The sequence below is a fragment of the Amblyomma maculatum genome, unplaced genomic scaffold (assembly GCF_055883805.1).
Source record: "Amblyomma maculatum isolate TAMU_Amacu unplaced genomic scaffold, ASM5588380v1 scaffold_50, whole genome shotgun sequence".
NCBI classification, from domain to species: Eukaryota; Metazoa; Arthropoda; class Arachnida; order Ixodida; family Ixodidae; genus Amblyomma; species Amblyomma maculatum.
The window spans coordinates 136,868-156,682 of NW_028146775.1; the positions used below are offsets into that span (position 1 = coordinate 136,868).

Consider the following 19,815-nt stretch of genomic DNA (forward strand, 5'->3'; position numbering starts at 1 on the left):
TTTATTTTTCTTCGCATATTTTACGGTAGACAGCAGCTAAACAGCCAGCAGAAGCTTTATTCCTGATAGAAAAACGTTGGCTGTCGTTTAGCTCTGGTTAAACCAGGTTGAATTGCGTTAGTAATACCTCCATGGTTGACTTATGGTCCAGCATGTAGTGTACCTCATGGTGTAGCTTGAGATGTTTAGCTATGAGTAAAGACATGGCGCACAAATGAAGGACAAGTTTTCTTTGCCTATGTTATGTCAGAATCAGCCTGCCAGGACCATGGCAATCACGTTCTTCCTATAGGCCACTAAGGTACGTTCAAACGACTTGGTTTAAGCCGTATTCCGCTCTGCTGCGGCTCAAGGTCAAACGTGGCCCTTCCTGTGACTACGCGACGGGCTGAAATCTGGCGCAGTATTGCTAACGCCATAAACAATTACCAGCAAATTTATCGTCTTAAAGGGCTAAGAAGTTTAATGAAACGCAAGTCTTTTTATTTTGTAGATAACAATTGGGCTGAGAGAACAGGGCTCAGATTTTCATTGCCTTTATTATTTCGGCATTTACAACAGCGTACAGAGAACATTGCAATCAAAGGAATGGTGTAGTAGGCATCCAGGTTATTGGTGGGATCAGAACCGATTGGCGAAGAAAGAGGTGAGGGTAACAAAACACGTTAAAATATATTACAGAAATAGAAAAGGGGTCATTAACACAGGCTCGAATAAGCATGGCCTATACGGCCCTTAGAAAACAGCAACGGTGCTGTAAGCTCCTTCAGACATATATTGCTAGTTTGAATTAGCCTGCAATATTCATGCCACTGCGCTGCTCTCCGGCCACTTGACCGATACCAGAACACACCTTCTCTCAGATGATACTGCAGGTGTGCGTGTTGTCTAAACTAAGAGAGAAGAAAGGCGTCAGAAATTCGTGCGCCGAAAGTTTATACATCAGCTATTTGGGGCTGCGTTATTGAAATTTTGGAAAGTAGTGCGCAAATTACAACGTGCATATTACGATATATTTTATTCGACTTCAGCCTTGAGACAAAAACCAAGGATGATGGTTTCTTAGTTTTTCATGACATCGATGGTCATATACACGCCTAATTTTCGCTTTTCCTTCAATGTGGTTCAAATACTCTTGCATACAGTCTTCTCTCGGGCCCGTTTTTATTGTAGAATTTTTCACCCTGAGGTCGTATGATACACCTGAAAATGCATGTAGCAAAGTTTTTTACCGCCATCTAACATAGGACACATATAATGTGTAGGTTTTCTTAAAACCTACAGGCCAGGCAGCATGCTTTTCTGCCAGGTGCTGGAGCTTCATTAAGTCTGGAAAGTCTTACCTATTTCAAAGAGCTGAAACGAAAACGTTTTTGTTTAAACATATGGTTGGGACAATAGCGATTTATCACAAGCCTTAGGAAGCATAGCCTTACGAAGCATACTTCTGAAGTATGACAATAGGAGGCCTAAATGACCTGGCGTTAACTGATCGTCGTTATGTAACGACACCCCTTGGCATCAACAAATGACAGCAGCTGTCTACTCCTACAGTTCATTTAGGCTGGGATAGCTAGAGGAAAATCTGACCCTTTCGTATATTTTCGCACCCTTGGAATCCGAATCAAGCGCGATACCTTAGGATACGCACGCATATTTGCACGGCTTGGTTAAAGCAGGGCTTAATATCTCCGCAGCGTGTTTTCACTTGATAGCGTTAAAGACCTCAGTCCCCAGAAATTCTTTCGACGGCGTAGTCGTTGTGAGCGAACAATGAGACACTTGTGGCGCTACCAGGTAGTAGCTGGCTGGCTGCATAGCCACGCGAAAACTGGTCTTCGGGTTGTGCGACGGCACAGAAAAACTTGGTATAGTCGCATTGTCAGGCGCTGGGCATCTAATTTGAGGTGGGTGGGTGAGATGAGAATTCAACCTACCACTACCTTTTCACTGAGATGAAGATACACATCTCTTAGACCACGCAGGTCTAGGAAGCCCTAACGGGTTGCTTAAGGCGAGGCTTTATATCTAGCTAATCTGGTCGTCGTGTACATAATCAGCTTACGACTGTTTGCTAATGTACGCGGGATTATAATAGAGGAGCAAATTAAGACATTAGAGATTAAGCGAGTAGCAAAGAGGATGCACACGAGCAAGGATCTACAAGGGGTGTTGCAGGTGAGAACCGTTAGGAATATCACGTCGTATTTTTAAAGGCTGAGCCTATGTGTCCCTCATTTTGTTTAATTTATACGGCTGGTTAGGACTCCCTGAAAAAGAGTATGTGTGAGCTATTAGACGTGCAAACGAAATTATTAGTGATAAAGAGAGTTGTGAAGAGGATATATCTGAACCTGAAATATCTGCGAACTAGCCATTAGCCTTGATAGAAACATGATAGAAAAACAGCGCAACAAACGTGGACGGAGGTGAAGAACAAACAGGACAGGTGCTGACTCACTACTGAAATTTATTGAAAAAAACACACATATATAACCCAGCCAAGCAGCACCAAACTGCACATTAAACAAGAAAATCAAGATGACCCCACACACACACCACGTTCAAGAAACTCAACCTCATTATCTGTTAAAGCGATTGACGGTTCACTAACGCATTTTGCACCCAATCGAGTGATATGCCTGGCCTCAATGATTTCCCATTAGACTTGTAAATTATACTCTTAAAGACAGTGTTTGAAGTCCCACAACAATTTTTCTCTTACTTTCTGTTTCAGACTTTACAATCACGCGGAAAAAGGAACCCAACGGCTTTGGCTTTGAATATGGGTATAATACTGTATGCTAGATGATCATTAACAAAACAGCTGGTGCAGCGTTTTGCTTTATGTGGATTAGATCTCATACACGGCGCCCGCAACGCTACTTTACATCACAATTTCCGTGTTTTAGACTTTTGGGCGGGATATTATTTATCAAAGGAAGTAGCGACTGCAGAACTCCCCATATGTTAAGATTTTTATGAATAAAAGCGTATTTTATCCACAATAAAGTGGTACACATCTAGGGGTGCATTTTCTGTTGCATACTTCATTCCACTGGTGGACGTCTATCACTCTTATGATCCATCTTTCCCCTTTTAGTATAGATTCGCTGTCATCCACCGCGAAGAAACGGTTCCAAGTAGCGGACGTTGCATTTCTCAACCTTATGTGCTGTCTTTCATTTTTCGCAGGTTGTAATTTACAAAACGCTCTTCTTTCTCCAAGCGACCTCCACACGCTTTTTATCAATCATTGATACATGTATAGGGCTCGTAACTATGGCCTAATTGCCAGTCAGTTGTTAGACTACTTTGCGAAATTAAATTGCTGCACGCTGTAGCGCGCATTTCTTTCGTTTTGTTTATTTGAGTAACTTCACGTCGCTTGCAGTTACAGACGCTCATGGACGCTCGTGATCAGAATTATTGCAAAGAATATTAATGAAATATAATTTCAGCTTACAGGTTTTTCTGACTAGAATATCTCTGACTTGCTACAGCCAGGCCAGCTAGCTTTGCTCCTTTATATTGGAAACCCAGCCGTCGATAAAACGACGATTCTTACGTCGTCTGCACCGGTTCGACATCTTCGTGCAATTTTGCAATCATCTCGCTATTGTGACGGGAAGAGAGTGCATAGGTATTGACAGTCAGGGAATTAATTTATTTTTAAGCTTATTCCCATAACTTCTACTCTATTTTTGAAGCCGAATATAGAGATCAGCATTTATTGATACAATGTTGACCACACTGTTAAAGGTCCTCTTTAATGCGCAATTCTTGCTCAAATGATGACAATGCATGCATATGCTTCATTTGTCCAGAGCGTTCTGAGCACCTGTGAAACTTCTGTCATGCATGATAGGTCGTCTCACTATGTAAAACGAGGCTCTTAAGTTGAAAGTCTTGGTTTAACTTTTCGGGCTTTCTTTGAATAGACATCTTCTTTCAATTTGGAGAACCTAAAGACAATTTTGTTACAAGCCTGACCGTCTCAAAAACGGCTAATCCGCAGGCACACTAGATGCAAAGTTATTGCATAATAATTGATTCAGCGTGAATATGTTCACGTGTCAGCAAATGTAAACTGTCTGCACGGACGCACAGCTGATGGTGCCCGCCAAAGCAAATATCGTAGAAGGGGTCTAGAGAGTGGCGTGGATATTAGGATCGAACATCAGCCATTGCAATACCAGTTCCAAACATTTACTTCCACATGATCTCCAGATGTTGCAGTAGTAATTAGGCGACATATTTTATAAACGTGATAGGCATACATACCGTTGCCACCATTCATGACTGCAAACACGCCGCATGTCTTGTCATCACTTTGATAGGTAAGTGTCTCACGGTCAACCCAACTTTTACCTGAGTATACAAGTATAAAATTCATTAATGCCTACTTCGTCAAGCCATGAATACAATGCGCAATACAGAACATTTTGTGAGAAAAAATACAAAAGTGCGAGGCTGTTCGAAACGAATTTTTCCCTGCAGACTGATTGGGGAAATATTTTGATGCAAAAGCAATGCTGTCCGCCTTTTGCGATTTCGCCGCGATGGCTGTGTATCCTCGTTCGTAAATAAACTTGGAGCAAGTAGCTGTAAAACCCAGACTAAGGGAAATAGATAAGGTGACTGGCAACCACGAGGCAGCCACCAAGTATGTGGGATATGGTCTCGCCACACCTGCTGGTGGCACAAGCTTGGATACTAGCCGTACTTATCAGAAAGAAATAATAGTTAGTCCCGTGGTTGGTCACTGCTACACTAACCCACAGGAGGAACACAAATGTTTTTTTTTTATTTCGGGGTAGGCATAGTGGAAGCCGGAGCTTCAGGTCAGGGTCCAAGGATTCTAGCGGGAGTTCGCATGGCTAGAACTCCACAAAGCGAATGTGAGCTCCCACGCAAGTGCGCGAAGCCGGCCAGTAGCATTTGCTCTGGTAAAAAAGATCGACACACAGTCTCCGTCGTGGTGAGCGGTTCGTGCGACCTCGTCCGCGCAGAGATTGCCCGATATGCCGCGGTATCCTGGAAGCCATTACAAGATAATGAGTGTCCTTTATTGATGGCGTAGTGATGCAGTTCTCGTATTTCCGCGACGAGTTGCTCTTTAGCGTTACGGTGAAGAGCAGGTTGTAAGGCTTACTAGGCTGCTTTGGAGTCTGTGAAAATACACTCCTGCTGGCGGCTTTGTTGGTTTCAAGTACTCGGTACCGCGGAGGTGCACGGATGCGCTCAAATGGGCTGTGTGTGCGACACATGATTCCGCAGCGATTTCAATGGAATTTCGCCGAGCTTCTTCCAGCATCATCTCCGTGAAGTAACGAGAAATCTGCGGATACTCGACTTCGAGGTCGAGTATTGCAGTGAGGTCGATTATCCGCGGATACTCGACTTCACTAAGAACGTCAAAGACGTCACTCGGAAAAACACTGCGGTTGATTTTAGAAGCGATCATAAGAATCTGAAGATCTTCCTCCCGACCTCAGATAAGTCCTTATCATTCAAACAGGAATTCAAGTGGACAGACTGGGAAGGGTTCCAGTCAGTCATAAAGGCGAGGCAAGACTTCGTGTCCAGCTCCGATATCGATGAATGGACGCGCGGACTCAACGCCGACACTAGAAACGCCACGAAGACCATTGCGATCGACATTCAAATGGAGAGGATGGACAGTCACCTCGTTCATCTAATTGAAGATGAAAAGGTCGGCGACTAAACAGGAAACTGCGAATAAAGGTTGCTGAACTGAACAAAAATATCGATGAGCTCTGTCGACTCCTCTCCAAACAGCAGTAAAACGGCACATGTAACTCGGTCGACGGACGGTTACATAACGGACAAATATGGAAACTACTGAAGCATCTGTTAAATACCACAAAGCCGCACCAAACGGCCTGCTGTACATTGAAATCAAGAGACCGGGCGAAGGTAGGGTGGTGAATATACTCTGCCAGAAGTATCTCCCTCTAGGGCCCTCTCTCATACAAGGTTCTTACGCGGGGAGGACAATGTTTCACTAGTTGAAGATTTCAGCAGCAAAGAAATTCGTGTGGCCCTGCACGACCTTCACAGTCGGTCGGCTCCTTCACCGGATGGTGTCACAAATACGACTGAGAAACTTGGACGATGACTCCGTGAACAAACTCACGTAATATATAAACGAACAATGGAGGAAGGGCTCCGTACCAAAGCAGTGAAAGACCGCGGAGATGGTACTCATCTCCAAACCCGGCAAAGCTCCTAGCTTGGAGAGTTTGAGGCCAATCTCGCTTACTTTATGTGTGGGCAAAGAGATGGAGCATGCATTCCTCAATCGAGTAAACACCCAGTTCGATCCTACAGGTGTCTACCCACACACCATCATTGGGTTTCGGCCTCGCCTCTCGACGCAAGACGCTATGCTCCAGCTGAGATGCTGGACAACAAGACCCATTCCACTAAAGCAATTCTCGGACTCGACCTCGAAAGCGCATTCGACAGGGTCACACATTCGGCGATCCTGGAACAAATTTCGCGCATGAAACTCGGCGAAAGGGCCTACAATTACGTAAAAGACTTTCTCACCGACAGAAGAGCGCTCCTCGTAGCGGGAGACATCAGGTTTGAGGAGCAAATGTTTGGAAGTGCCGGATCCCCACAAGGAGCGGTGATTTCGCCCATGCTCTGCATGTCCTTCGCTTAAACCGGAGTAGGAAAACAAAACTATAGCACGCAAAAAAAAAAGAAAGCCCGAACGGAAGTTGAGTACACCAAAGCCTCTTGCGAACTGCAGCCTGCAGAGCTGCTTCAGAGCGACAAGCGAAATTTCCTGAAAACGAGTCTGAGCGACAGCGACGAGCGGTATTGCTTTGGCGGTTATCAGCCCACCGCGCGATGGCGTCGCGCGGCGTGTTGCCGCGAATTGTCGCCTCATGCGGTTAACGCTTTATATTCATTGCCGCCATTCATGCAATATGCGTATAGGCATGGTAAGTTGTTCACGGGATCAGTGACGCGATAAAAATTCGATCCGTACAATGCAGTACGTAACAACGCTAATGCCTTCGTTTTGTGATGAGGTATTTCCTCCCGTCCCTGCCGACAGTGATGTAGTAAATCTTGTTTTATGGGTAAATCATTCCACTCTTGCTGAATGTGTTATGCTATGTGATTCATGTTTTTTTTGTGACATTCTTGACTTGTAAGGATGGCAATTATTGAATAATGTGAAGTATATATCAGTTGTAATTCTAGTCATTGTGGTTCGTTTTTGCTTATTTTTTGCGTGATGTTGTGGCACATTTAGAATCAGTGCCTTGCATAGCACATCGCAGTAATTTTAGCTAGGTTGTGTACATTAGTAGCTTAGTCCCTTTTGGAAATTTAAGCAATGTTTTCAAATAGGCACCTGATGTGAGTGCTTCAGAGCAAACGAAATTATTATGCTTTGACAAGGAAAGGGTAATAATAAATATAACACCAAAATAATAAATTATAGTTTTCTAAAATCCTGGGCAATGATGGTAAGTTATTGCAGGCATAATTAAACATAGAAGGGGACAGGCTGTTAGTAAAATACATGACTACAGTTTAGTAAAATGTATTTACTTTATCCAGTTACTATATCTAGCACAAAAGCTAACAAATGAGGTGTTTAGTTGCAAATGATATTTGGGTGTATTAATGACATAATATAAAACACAGTTGTCCGCATATAGCCTTATTCGTGATTTGGTACGGTGAGATAAGTCATTAATGTATATTAGCAATTATAAAGGACCAAGCACCGAGCCATGAGGAACGCCAGATGAGACGTCTACAGTACAATAATCCGTTGAACTATAGGAAACGATATAAATCGTTTTGTAGGAGGCAGCTGTTAATTTTCGCCTGCCCGTTGTCCTTCAGTATTCACCGGCTTCGGTTGACTTCCCTGCCTTTCTTCTTCTGCTCTATCTCTTTCCTGGTTTTCAGCGGATGGGTTCTTTCTTTTTTACTAATGGCGAAAAAATAAAGCTGGCAGATATTTAAATAACATTTTATTATCAATGCATATAAATCTCATTGTTATTTTTGTGAGTTCGTATGACATGTTGTTGGTCTATATTAAGGAAGGCGAAAGTCATTGTACCAGTAGTAACAGAGGATGCTTGACAACGTCCGAAGCATATGGAATGTGTAGTCAATCACTTACTGCGGGTGGTTTGCACATCCATTGTGTCATAGGGGTCTTTTCCTGCTTCAGAAGTACCAAAAAATATCGTAAACTGTCCGTGAAGTTCTCTTGCTCTCCATTTTCTGTGATTGAAACAATATCTTAATTTAGGCCTTTTAAAACTTACCTATAATCCTTACCTTTTGCTCCGAAGATGATGCCGCGTGAAATATATTTCTTCAGCCAGTAGTTTCTTCTTTATATCCATTTGACATATGTGGCGCTCTTTTGCAGTTGTGTTGTAGGTCCATATAACGTCACTAGTGTTAAGGAACTGCGAGAAAGAAAATTATAATGAATTACTGCATCACTATGGTAATAAAGCAACTATTTCACGTTATCATGAAAATTATTTTTTCATTCGCTGTCATCGAACACTTTAAATGCATTGCCTTATCAGCCTTGCTTTCTTTTTTTTTCTTTGGGCTCGCCGTACTGTGACTACAAATGCATTTCAAGACAACTTCGTTTTTCACAAATAAACTCTTGTTTGTTGCATATTGATGAGTTGATTTCGTCAGAATATCGGCATTTGTTAAGAATTTCGTCAGAATATCGGCATCATAATAAGAATTAGCAGACTGGCATATCTTCTTACTTCAGTGCTCAAACAGTGTAATATTGCATTAATGATTAAATAACTCACTGACACATCCTAGGTTGTGTAATATGAAACTTCTGTACACATGTTTTGCAAAATTCTACTTATGACGGCAGCAAAAAATTAGCGATTCCATCGAAAGATTCAGGAACTACGGCGTTTTTTCCTTCCCCCTCGACGTGGCATGCATGGACTTCGTTTTTGCAGTTTGCCGGAATTATGACTATTTGCATTGCCAGAAGAAGAGGGAGGAGAATAACCTTTCTCACGTTAAACACGCAAAGCCTGAGCAACGCAGGCATGCACGGGCTTTTCAATTTAATTTCACTGAACTCCTATTACGCCATACAAATTACCAAAGACTGTTTGAATCCGTAGGCAGAGGCAAGTGTGGGGTTCAAAAATAAAATGCATGGAGGCAAACACAGATAATTTTTAAATTGAAGTACCTTAATATCGATGAAAGACCAAAGCATAAAAGTGTGTAGAAAGCAATATATTAATGTGTATTTTATTTTACACCGACCAATACACCACTGCAGCACAACACAAAACGACCATCACGTTGTTCACAAGTGTTTCATAATGCCTTCAGTACTTTAGAATTTCATTAAACAATTTTATAACTGAATGCAAAGTATTTAAAATTTTTATCCTTGAAATTGTACAATTCAATTCAATTCATTTAGTTTTGAGAACCGTTACAGAGCAACTCTGAATGGCCTCTGGGCTAAAAGTTGCAGTCAGCGACTTGACGACGGCCCAAGGGCCGAAGTTAAAGACAGGAGTCGACGCAGTTTTTCGGCGTATATAAACAATAATAAAAGCGATCCACTCATCAAAACCACGCAGATATGTACAAGCCTAATTAGTGCCAAACGCACACGTATATAAAATAGAAACTATTATAATACAGAACCACATCAGAAGCCCAAAGTAACAACTCATCGCCTTACCTAAACAAGGCACATAAAAGAAAGTTCGGGAAGATGAAGGTGACACGTATTATTTTAGCACAGATTACAAAAATATTTTTAATTCTTTCTTAGATGAAAACGCCTGTTAAGGGTATTTGCTGAGAAGGGATAGTAGATTCTACTTTAATGACTGAAGTATGTATCGGGTGCGGAAATTGGGAACTAAGGGAGCTAACCAGTGAGGAAGGTTTCTAATTCATACATCCGTCATATGATGTTGTAATTATGCAATAAGCCTAATTAAATTTACAGGTTCTGCATAAAAGAACTAGATTTAGTTTAACAATTTATATTCATAACTGTGTATGATTCGAATAATGTCATACTTCGAAAATAGGTATTTTGTAGTTGTGTCTATGCCAACGTTCGCAACATAACGCAAGACGTTTTTCTGAAGCGCGTTGATTTATTATTACTCCGTTTGGTTGCTGTGCTCCAAACAAGAGTACAGTAGTCTACGTGAAGTGCAAATAGCGCATGCTATGACTGCAGTTTACTTTTTGTAGAAGTATATTCCTACGGCAGGACAAAGTGCCTGCTACAACTGAAAGCTTTTTGCGCCATCGTTAAAGTGGTGATCCCGGCTCAGATGACAGTTCAGTGTAAAGCCCACAGCATTGTGCTCATCTTTTATTGTGATGCGATCATTCATAAAGCTGATTGTAGTTTGGAGTGAGAATGTTTTATTGCGGGGCCTAAACAGTAAACATTTTGTCTTTTTAGGATTAATTACAATGCGGGTAGACTGGGACCACCATGCAAGCTTATTAAGAGTTTCTTTGCACTGAGTAACCAAGTCATTTGGATCTTTACCGGCAAAAAGTAGGCTACTATCGTCAGCATATATAAATAATTTAGCTGACTGCGTAATGTGTACTATATCATATATATATATATATATATATATATATATATATATATATATATATATATATATATATATATATATATATATATATATATATATATATATTTATATATATATTTATATATAAGTTCAATAATAGCGGGCCAAGGATACTATCCTGTGGTACTCCATAATGTAGAGGCAATAAAGATGAGTCAATATTATTTATATAGATGCATTGAACTCTATCTTTCAGATATGACGTAATTAAATTGAGGGGCTGTCTCTTTATTCCGTGCTCTGATAGCTTACTTGTAAAAATACTATGGTTAAGAGAGCCAAAGGCTTTGCTGAAATCGATGAACAGACCTAGTGTAAAAAGATCAGCATCTATATTTTAAACTATGTGTTCTTTTAGCGAGAGCAGGACAATTTCCGTCCATCGTCTCTTCCTAAACCCATAGTGGCAGTTAGGTGTTACATTATTTTTTTCGAGGAATCTAATAAATCTATAAAAAATACCCGTTTCCAGTCCTTTTGATAAAATCGAGAGTATAGATGGTGGCTAATAATTATTCACGACATTTACATCATCCCCTTTTTGCACCACAGTAATTCTATCCTTTTTTCGCATTTAGAAAAATGCCCAATTCAACAGCTAAGTTAAATATGAGGGCTAAAACAGGCGCAGTGCATTTTATTAAAATTTAACTGTTCTTAGTTGTATGTTATTAGTATCTAGCGTATTAGAATTTTTCATGTTAAAGAAAGTGTGGTAGACCTACTCGGTGTCATTCGGTTCAAGAAACTCTGTGAGAGACTGTAGCTCAGGGTGTTCATGCTTGGGGGCCTAAGTACTTGCTGAGACAATGTTAGCAAAGTGCCGGTTGGAGTGATCTCCAAGTTCGTACCACACAGCTTTTCGTCATCATTATATACTGTTTTCGGTGATGCGGCCTTCCTTCTACGGCCAAGAATATCATTGAAAATATTCCATATGGCAGGTGGGTTATTAGCTCTAGTTTTAGCTAAGAGATATTTGTACTACAAACGTTTTGCCTGTTTTAGTGTTGCATTAAGTTTACCCCGCAGAGTCTTAAATTTTTTTTAGCTTTTCCTGGCATCGCGAACGAAGAAAAACGTGATAAAGGCTGTTCTTTTCTTTGATACGCTTGACATGTTCTGAGGCCACCCAAGGTTTCCTAGATTTCCGCGATCGTCTTGCTTTCTTAAAAGGGAAGTATTTATTGTAGATAAGAAGAAAAGCTTCACGAAATACCGAGTAGGCTGAGTTAGCATCACTGAGTTCCGATATAAATTTCCAGTTATGCGCAGTAATTTCGTGTTTGAATGATTCTAAAGCACTTTCGGAAATAGGCTTGTAAGTATATGCCTGGGTCAAGTGTTTTTTGCTGGGGTCTGGAAAAGTCATGCAGACAGGACAGTGATCGCTTATGTCGGATGAAATTTTACCCGCACTGGAGGATATTTGTTTTCAGATTAGTGATAAGAAGATCAAGCGTAGATGAGGTGAAACGAGTAACACGTGTTGAAGTGTTAATACCATTTTTGTAACCGGCAGAAAGCAGCCTAGCATCAAAATCATAATTGTTATTTTCGTCCGTGATGTCAATATTGAAATCACCAACACAACTGAGAACAAAGCTTTTCTGAGAAACATAATCCATTAGGCTCTCAAAAAGCGTGAAAAAGTCTTCGACATTGCCATTTGGATGTCGGTAAACAGCGCTTATGATTTGCTTACTGGTTTTTATCGTGAGCACTTCAAAGTTGGCCGTTATTGTGGAAAATCCTGCCATTTGTTCGCAGTGCAATTCTGTAGCAATGTAAATTGCAAACCGTTCACTATACAAAATATTGCTCGGTGGTAGAATAAATTTACTGTAAGTCAAGTTTCTGATGAGTCGACAAAACGAATGCAACAGGCAATATAAATTTATTATATCTTAGAACACTGTTTACTCAGAATGGAAAAATAGAAAATCAATATACATGTCGACTACTATTTTACATTACGTGGCAGCTTACCACTACGTAGACTGAAATACGTGTACGACAACCAATTACGCGACTAGGGATAAAACAGACTGCAAAGTAAATGCAAACGAACGAACATTCACAAGCTGCGCTCAGATGGAAGCCATGACGATCTCGCGTCAGAGTTTTATAAAGAGGAATCCATGTCCACATTCTTGTTTCCAGTTCTGATACATATTTAAGCAAGAGTTTTTTCATGCCTATAGCTCAGTATGAACGATTCGTTTCCAAGGAATAACGTCCATCTAATATCTTTTCAGAAAACGGCGAACAAAGCCCATCGTGTTTGATGAGAATATTTTTCACTTGATGAAACGCTAAATTTTCTTTCATTTCCAGGTTTAAAGCAAAACATTTTGAATGAATTTTATGTCGATTTTTGTATGCAACTAAATCAAACTTGAACATTATACAACCACAAGCTCTCGACTTCACATAAAAATGTCCACATTTCGGAGGCGGCTCTGTTCCTCCTTCAGGGATGATGGGGGACTTGTATGCTACCATGGAAGATTCTATTGGATATTTGTTTGCAATAATTTCTGCGCCGATAGCGACGCCAGCTACATTCGCCAGAAAATGCATGAAGAAAAGATTCGGCAGCACATTTAGGTACTGAACTTTTCAAGAGAACGCAATCACAAAAACAACATTCCGAAGTCTTGGACCACAAAATAAACTTTGAAGCAGAATTCGACCAGGAGTAAGACGACAATTATCGGAAAAGGCGCCGTCTTGAATCAGGACATATATGATGACACCAATATATGCCAAACAAAGAAGAGGTGACCTACCTAGTGTGTGCCTACAGGGTCTTCGATCGTCGCTTGGGACTTCACAAATGACAAGAAAAAAAGAAGCCAGCGAGCACCGCGGCACCTGCCGGCATCGTGACATAACATAGGCATTAAGCCCCCTAACCCTTCACACCCTTCTTAGCACTCACTCCCCCTCATGTATTCGCCCCATCCTCGCCTGCGCTTTCCTTTACATACAGTTGCATACAACAGGCACCCCCCCACCCCCCCCTCGTCCCGTCGCCTCTCAAAAAGAAGCCCACGGGCTTCAAAACATCGTGTGCCTCTAAAATAAATTTGATGATTGGAAGTTTTCCAAGTTTCACAATGCCTGTTCGCGCTTTCACTTCCATGAAATAAAGGTATTGGCCCTGGAGCTAGCCTCTGTCTAGTAAAACGTGTACCAGTGGTGCTTCTAGATTACTGGAAATAGTGAGAGGTTCCATTAGTTACCCTCGGGATATATTACATTGAATAAATTAGAAGCTCCTAAAATCATTATCAGTTTAAGAGACGAGACAATTCCAAAAAAAGCAGGCCGTATCAAAGTCGCATAAATGAGTTTAAGTTTTCATTCTTTCCGCGCTCAATTTCAGATTGGAATTTACTCCCGGATGATGTCGTATCTGTGCCAAATTTTTCACTAACCACCGAAAACTTTATATTAATCTGTGTCACATTACAGGCAGTGTACTTTATTGTGAAACTGTGTCACAAATGTTCGTTGGGTGTGTCGTTTACACTTGGCATTGAATGTGCTTCCATTCTTTTGTTAAAAGGTTTTTTTTTAGAACTGATTGTATGCTTTCGCTTCAGCTTTTCTGTTTGCTTTATGTTTGCAATTAACCCCCCTACGATAATGCCCAATGGGAGCTGTAGGTATTTGTAATAAAAAAATAAAATAAATAAAAAAACATTACCTTTCTTATGTCGACACTTCGCGCTTTACCGTGATCAGCGCTAGATGATTCTGCAGCAAATAGCAGAGCAAAGACGAGCCCGAGGAATAATGGCTCCTTCGCCATACTGGATGTCTAAGTACTTCCTTCTAATTATTTTGCAGGTTGAATTTTTATTTATAGTTGATTCAATGCTTCAAAACTGAACTTAAATCTCAAAATGAAACAAATGAACAAATAATTTCTATGATCACTTGGGTTTCGAAATGACAGGACGATGAGTTAAATATATACCGAGCTTATAATGTCACAGCTGTTGTCATTCGTGATTGACCTGGTAGATTTGTTCAGGATGACAGACATGAACTGGTCAAACAGGCCCGTGCTGAGATAAATTACTTGGCCTTCTCAAAAAAGTCAAAGTGGCGTTTATAAGCGGTTGTTGGGAGCCCCGAGTCATGGGCTGAAATTTAGCAAATAAAATGATCTCTGATTTTATTTATTTCTATGCGAGGCGTATTTTAACATTTCGGTTTTGAAATCATGATGTTTTCCTTCTTCACAGTTACCTGTCTGTCCCGAAGCTAGGGCTAAGTGCAGGCTATTCATCTCTTTGATGGAGCATGTAAGCCGTTTCAGCTAAGCACCTAAACACTAATTAGGTACCAGAACAAAAATGATATGCTCCTAAATTTGGCTGCCGAAACCGCATTTGTGTTTTTTTTATTTATTAATACTGCCAATCCTTCAGATATTTTTACAGGAGCGAGTTTGCTCTTGGTTGCAGAGATGCAGTCGACAAGGCATAACAATGTGTCAAAAATATAAGAACACTGGGAAATATTCAGACAATGTTACAATGCGCTGGAAGAAGGAATACAAAGATTACGAAAACACCTAATACAGCATCACCCTATCACAATGTGCATGGCCATGAGACTACAAAAACACATAAAGCACCTGGAAGGGGAGAAAGAGGACATCACGTCTTGTTTCCTGGCAACACATTTTTGCCAGCCATTTCTAAGAATTTCTCGACTGTTGGTTGTGCAATCACCGTACCGTGTAGGGAGTTCCACTGCCATACAGCTCGCGGAAAAAAGGAAAGCATAAACATGTGTTTTTCACAGAAATATTCTTCTAGTGTGAGTTTATTTTTGTGACGCGTTTCTCTGGCAGTGTTGAAGGTAATGTGAGTGTGAAAATCAACTTTACACTTGTTATGCAACAGCATATACAGAAACTTCAGCCTGTGAAACGTCGCACGTCTAGCTAGTGTATGAAGCCCGATTTCAGATAACATCTGAGTCGGTGAATCGGTACGCCTATATCTGTTGTAGATAAAGCGTACACCTTTTCGCTGGAAAGCCTCAAGCGTAGTTATGTGATCTTGCAACTGCGGGAATCATGGAACGTTTGCGTATTTTAGGATTGGGCGAATGATTGTTATGTAGGCCAAAGACTTGGCTTCCTGTGTGGAACACCGCAGGGCTCGTTCACAAAACATGAGCTTTCGCATCGCTTTATTTGCCATGTGCTCCACGTGAGCAGTCCGTCCCAGGTTGGTTGATCTAATGACACCGGCGACGGTCGTGAGTGTGGAGCTGCCATAGCCATAAGGAAAACTCAGTTTTGATTTCTTATTCGTCACAGTTATAGAAACAGTTTTGTCGAAGTTAGGGGTCATTTCCACTCTGAATTCGGGCATATTTCCTATATCATTGTTTATTCTTATTTGATCTTAACGGCTTTTTATTGCTCTGTACAGGACGCAGTCATTAGCGAACAGCCTTACAGTGTATCCCCGAGCAGAGCATGAAGAGACTATAAACTTTGGAATTGCACTGGATAGCATGATTTGCATAAAGGTTCTCAGGAATGCATCTTTTTGGTCACGTAGGAAACAAAACCTTACAACCATCTGCCGCACATATAGATGCATTAGAGACAACCCTCCGTCTTTAACTCGCCGAAAGAGATTATCTCTGCTAATTCGTTCCCAGTTGGACGACCAAATGAAGACCGCAAAAACACGATGAAACCTTTGTATATTGCTTCGAGCACAATACAATACTTGAAGTAAATACATTATTCTTGCCAACAAAAAGTTATTGCATACAGTCGCACGGGCGAAAATAGCGAAATTACGTCCCATCCATACTTTCGTCCTTTCCCGTATTTCTTCCGCTTTCTCATTCCAGTAATTCGTATTTTCCCCGTATTTGTCAAATGGGACTCCCAAATAAACTCCGGGCTTTGTAGCCCATCTTACACCACAGAAAATTTCCGGTTCCTCTTCCCATTCCCCGTGCCAGACTCCGAGACTTTTCTTTAAATTAACAGCACTACCAGTCTCCCTGCAATACCTTTGTGTTACTTTCAAAGCTCCCGAAATGCTTTCGCGATCTTCACAAAAAAGCGCCACATCATCAGAGTATGCCAATATTTTCACTTCACATATTCCCAGCTTAAAACCACGGATGTAGTCGTTAGCAATTACCATTCTACACAATAGTTCCAAATATATAGCAAAGAGGAGAGGAGACAGTGGACGTCCCTGCCGCACAGATGCTCTTACATCAATTCTTTCAGATAACACTTTGTTAATCATAAGGCGTCTAGAAAAACATGCATAAGCCATTTTAATTCCTTTCAATACAACGGCACCAACACCAATATGTTCCAACAAACAGTGCAATATTTCATGAGACACACGATCAAATGCTTTTTCGAAATCAACTTGAACCATGGCCACTCTCCTGTTTAGAGCAGCACTCGAACACACTACGCGCTGCATGAATATTATTAAATATGCTTCTGGTCTGTATTCCACATGTTTGATGAGGTCCAACAATATCTTTTATAATGTATTGCAATCTCTTAGCTAACACCTTCATCAGAATTTTATAATCAACATTTGTTAACGTGATCGGTCTATAGCTTGCAACTTTTAAAAGCATGGCTGGCTTATCAGTCTTGGGAACCAAGACCGTATGCGTGTTGCTAAACGACGGTGGCAGATAACCCAAATCAAAGCACTCCTTGAAAAGCCTATAGAGCATGATAGATACCTCACTTTTAAGGATCTTGTAAAAGGCCGCACTCAAACCATCTGGACCCGGGGACTTTCCGACATTCAATTCATCAATGGCCTTTTCTATTTCCTCCACACTTATTTCGTTCTCTAATTCTTCAGTAACTTCTTTGCCTAATATTGGCATCAGAGGCATAAGGTTATCTCTAAACCCTTCTTCACTTGGTGCTTTCCTCGAAAACAGCTCACGGTAATGTTCCACGAAGGCGCTCGTAATTCCGCCTTACTCATCATGCCTCTGCCCCTTGTATTCAATAACCGTTATCTCGTTCGCGCGCGCATATCGCTTTTCATCAGCGAGGGGGCGTTTTGTTGGTGTCTCGCCACCGAACCATTTTTACGTGCGCGCTCTTATCGCAGCGCCTTTGTACTTCTGGGCATCCAAAGCTTCTAGCCTAACTTTGATGCCTTTTATATCAGGCATGAACATACCCGGCATTCGTTCTTCTTCACGCCCTAAATATTTTAAGAGCTCTTGCAGTTGCTTTTCTTCTTTCTTTTCCGCATACTTAATAATGGAAGAGCGCTCAATTGCATTCATTTTAACCTCCTGTTTAAATCGTTCCCAGGATTCAATACAGCCTGTTTCGCTCTCATAAAAAATATCAACGCTTTCCTTAACTTTTCTTAAAAATAGTTCGTCTTCTCTAAGCCTCGAGTTTATTTTCCATAAGTCCCAGTTCATTTTTGATTTACACTGCTTCGTTCCGCCCAGCGTGACCGTAACTAAGCAATGGTCGCTAAATGACACTTGCTACACTTCATACTGTTCACAGGTAGGCGAAAACTCCGGCGACACATATATTCTGTCAAGTCGCGCGTGACCACTACCTTGAAAATGTGTGAAATGCACACGTTTTTCACCATTCACCAGGACTGACACGTCCTCTAAGCTGCACTCATTGAGGACACACCTCAACAATTCGGCATTTGGTCTTTTCCAACATTTCTATTCGAACGCTCCTCAGAGTCTACAACACAGTTGAAATCTCCCAAAAATATAAGCGCACGACTGCATTCAAGGAAAGACACCAACTGTTCAAAAAAGTCGCGCCGTTCTTTTTGTGTCGTTGGTGCATACAGGACCACCAGCCTCACCGCACAGGTTTCGTACTTGATGTCGCACACGACGTAACGGCCCCTTGCACAAGTTATTACTTGCTCCACTGCTATGCCTGCACTTTTCCTCAGGAAAAAACAGCAACCTGCCAACCTGCCGACAAACCAACTGCATGGCTTACGCAAACATTGAAGTGTGACCGAAAACCAAACACCATATTATCTGTTTGCTGCTCATCTTAAACCTTTGTTTCTTGTATGGCTACGATGTTTAAATCTAGATCGCTCAACAAACGGTTCAACTGCACTTGCTTCCGTCTCGAGGCGAGCGCTCGGACGTTTATAGTGCCCACTTTTAGCGGTTTTTTCCAATAAGCCATACTCTAAACCCAGCTAACCAACAATGACTAAAGGCTGACTTCTTCAGTCTCTCGTCGCGAGTGAGCGACGAGAACCACGACGCGGTTTGCGATAAGGCTAACTTGCCTTTCTTAGCGCCTTCCACCCTCCACTGCTTTTCTAGTGACGCAGTTCCCGTTCTGTAGCTGGTACCTTTTCGTAGTCTCGTGGTCTTTTTATGGAGGCGGTTGTCATATCCATCGGGGACTCAGCAACGCTTCCTTCCGAAGTGCCTTTGGCTGTTGGCTGATCTGACGACATAGCAGCCTCCGCCCCCTTTCCAGTCGTTTCTGCAGCGGGTTCGCTAACTTGCGTCTTCCCTCCGCCGGTGGTGTGCTCCGGCTGTTGGACATCAGGTCCCCCTCCGGATCCTGTAGGGGGCAGAGCTCCAGCGCTCTCCAGTTCCTCCTGGTCCATGATCAACTCGCTCCCGTTGTCTTGAGGGGGCACAATACCCGTGGCCACACGGGCATACGTGCGGACGCATCCCTACCGGTCGTGCCCGAAGATATTACACGAACTACATCTAGGAGTGCGGCAATCACGTCGAATGTGGCCTGTCTTCTTACATCTTAAGTATATTGGTGGCCGTCCAGGCACCACCACTAACACAAGCCCTCCGTAAAACTTGTACATGTGGGGCAAATCATCGATCGAAAGCCCCTCTTTGAGCACTATTTTTACTAGCCGAGTTGTCGATTCGGCCTCTTAAAAACCCGGGCTGTTCCACTGCTCATAATTGACTTCTTTCACATCTCCAAAGTCTTCGAACACCCTCTGCACCGCTTCACTCGAAACGTAGAAAGGCACCCAGTGCATCCTGAAAACCAGCTCACGCTTGTTCGGGTCGATGACCGCACAGTAGCGTCTCTTCACTT

At 41.8% G+C, this 19,815-nt stretch overlaps 1 protein-coding gene across 1 annotated transcript; it reads right to left on the bottom strand.

Annotated features, from left to right (window-relative positions):
- Positions 1–941: 941 nt before the first annotated feature.
- Positions 942–14,538, bottom strand: LOC146170774 (uncharacterized). Its single transcript, XM_084586789.1, has 5 exons — positions 14,407–14,538; positions 8,347–8,480; positions 8,186–8,289; positions 4,285–4,371; positions 942–1,203 (listed from the first exon to the last, which is right to left on the bottom strand). The coding sequence occupies exons 1-5, from the start codon at positions 14,509–14,511 to the stop codon at positions 1,028–1,030; spliced, it is 606 nt and encodes a 201-aa protein (XP_084442915.1). The 5' UTR covers positions 14,512–14,538; the 3' UTR covers positions 942–1,027.
- Between the last annotated feature and the right edge of the window lie 5,277 nt (positions 14,539–19,815).

What these genes read in the sequence shown, in the direction of transcription:
- LOC146170774 (XM_084586789.1), bottom strand. Translation starts at nt 14,511, where the DNA reads ATGGCGAAGGAGCCATTATTCCTCGGGCTCGTCTTTGCTCTGCTATTT. An exon ending in GAAGTGTCGACATAAGAAAG is followed by an intron (nt 8,481 to 14,406) that starts GTAATGTTTTTT and finishes TCTTTCTCGCAG; the next exon opens with TTCCTTAACACTAGTGACGT. An exon ending in AGTCATGAATGGTGGCAACG is followed by an intron (nt 1,204 to 4,284) that starts GTATGTATGCCT and finishes ATGCATTTTCAG; the next exon opens with GTGTATCATACGACCTCAGG.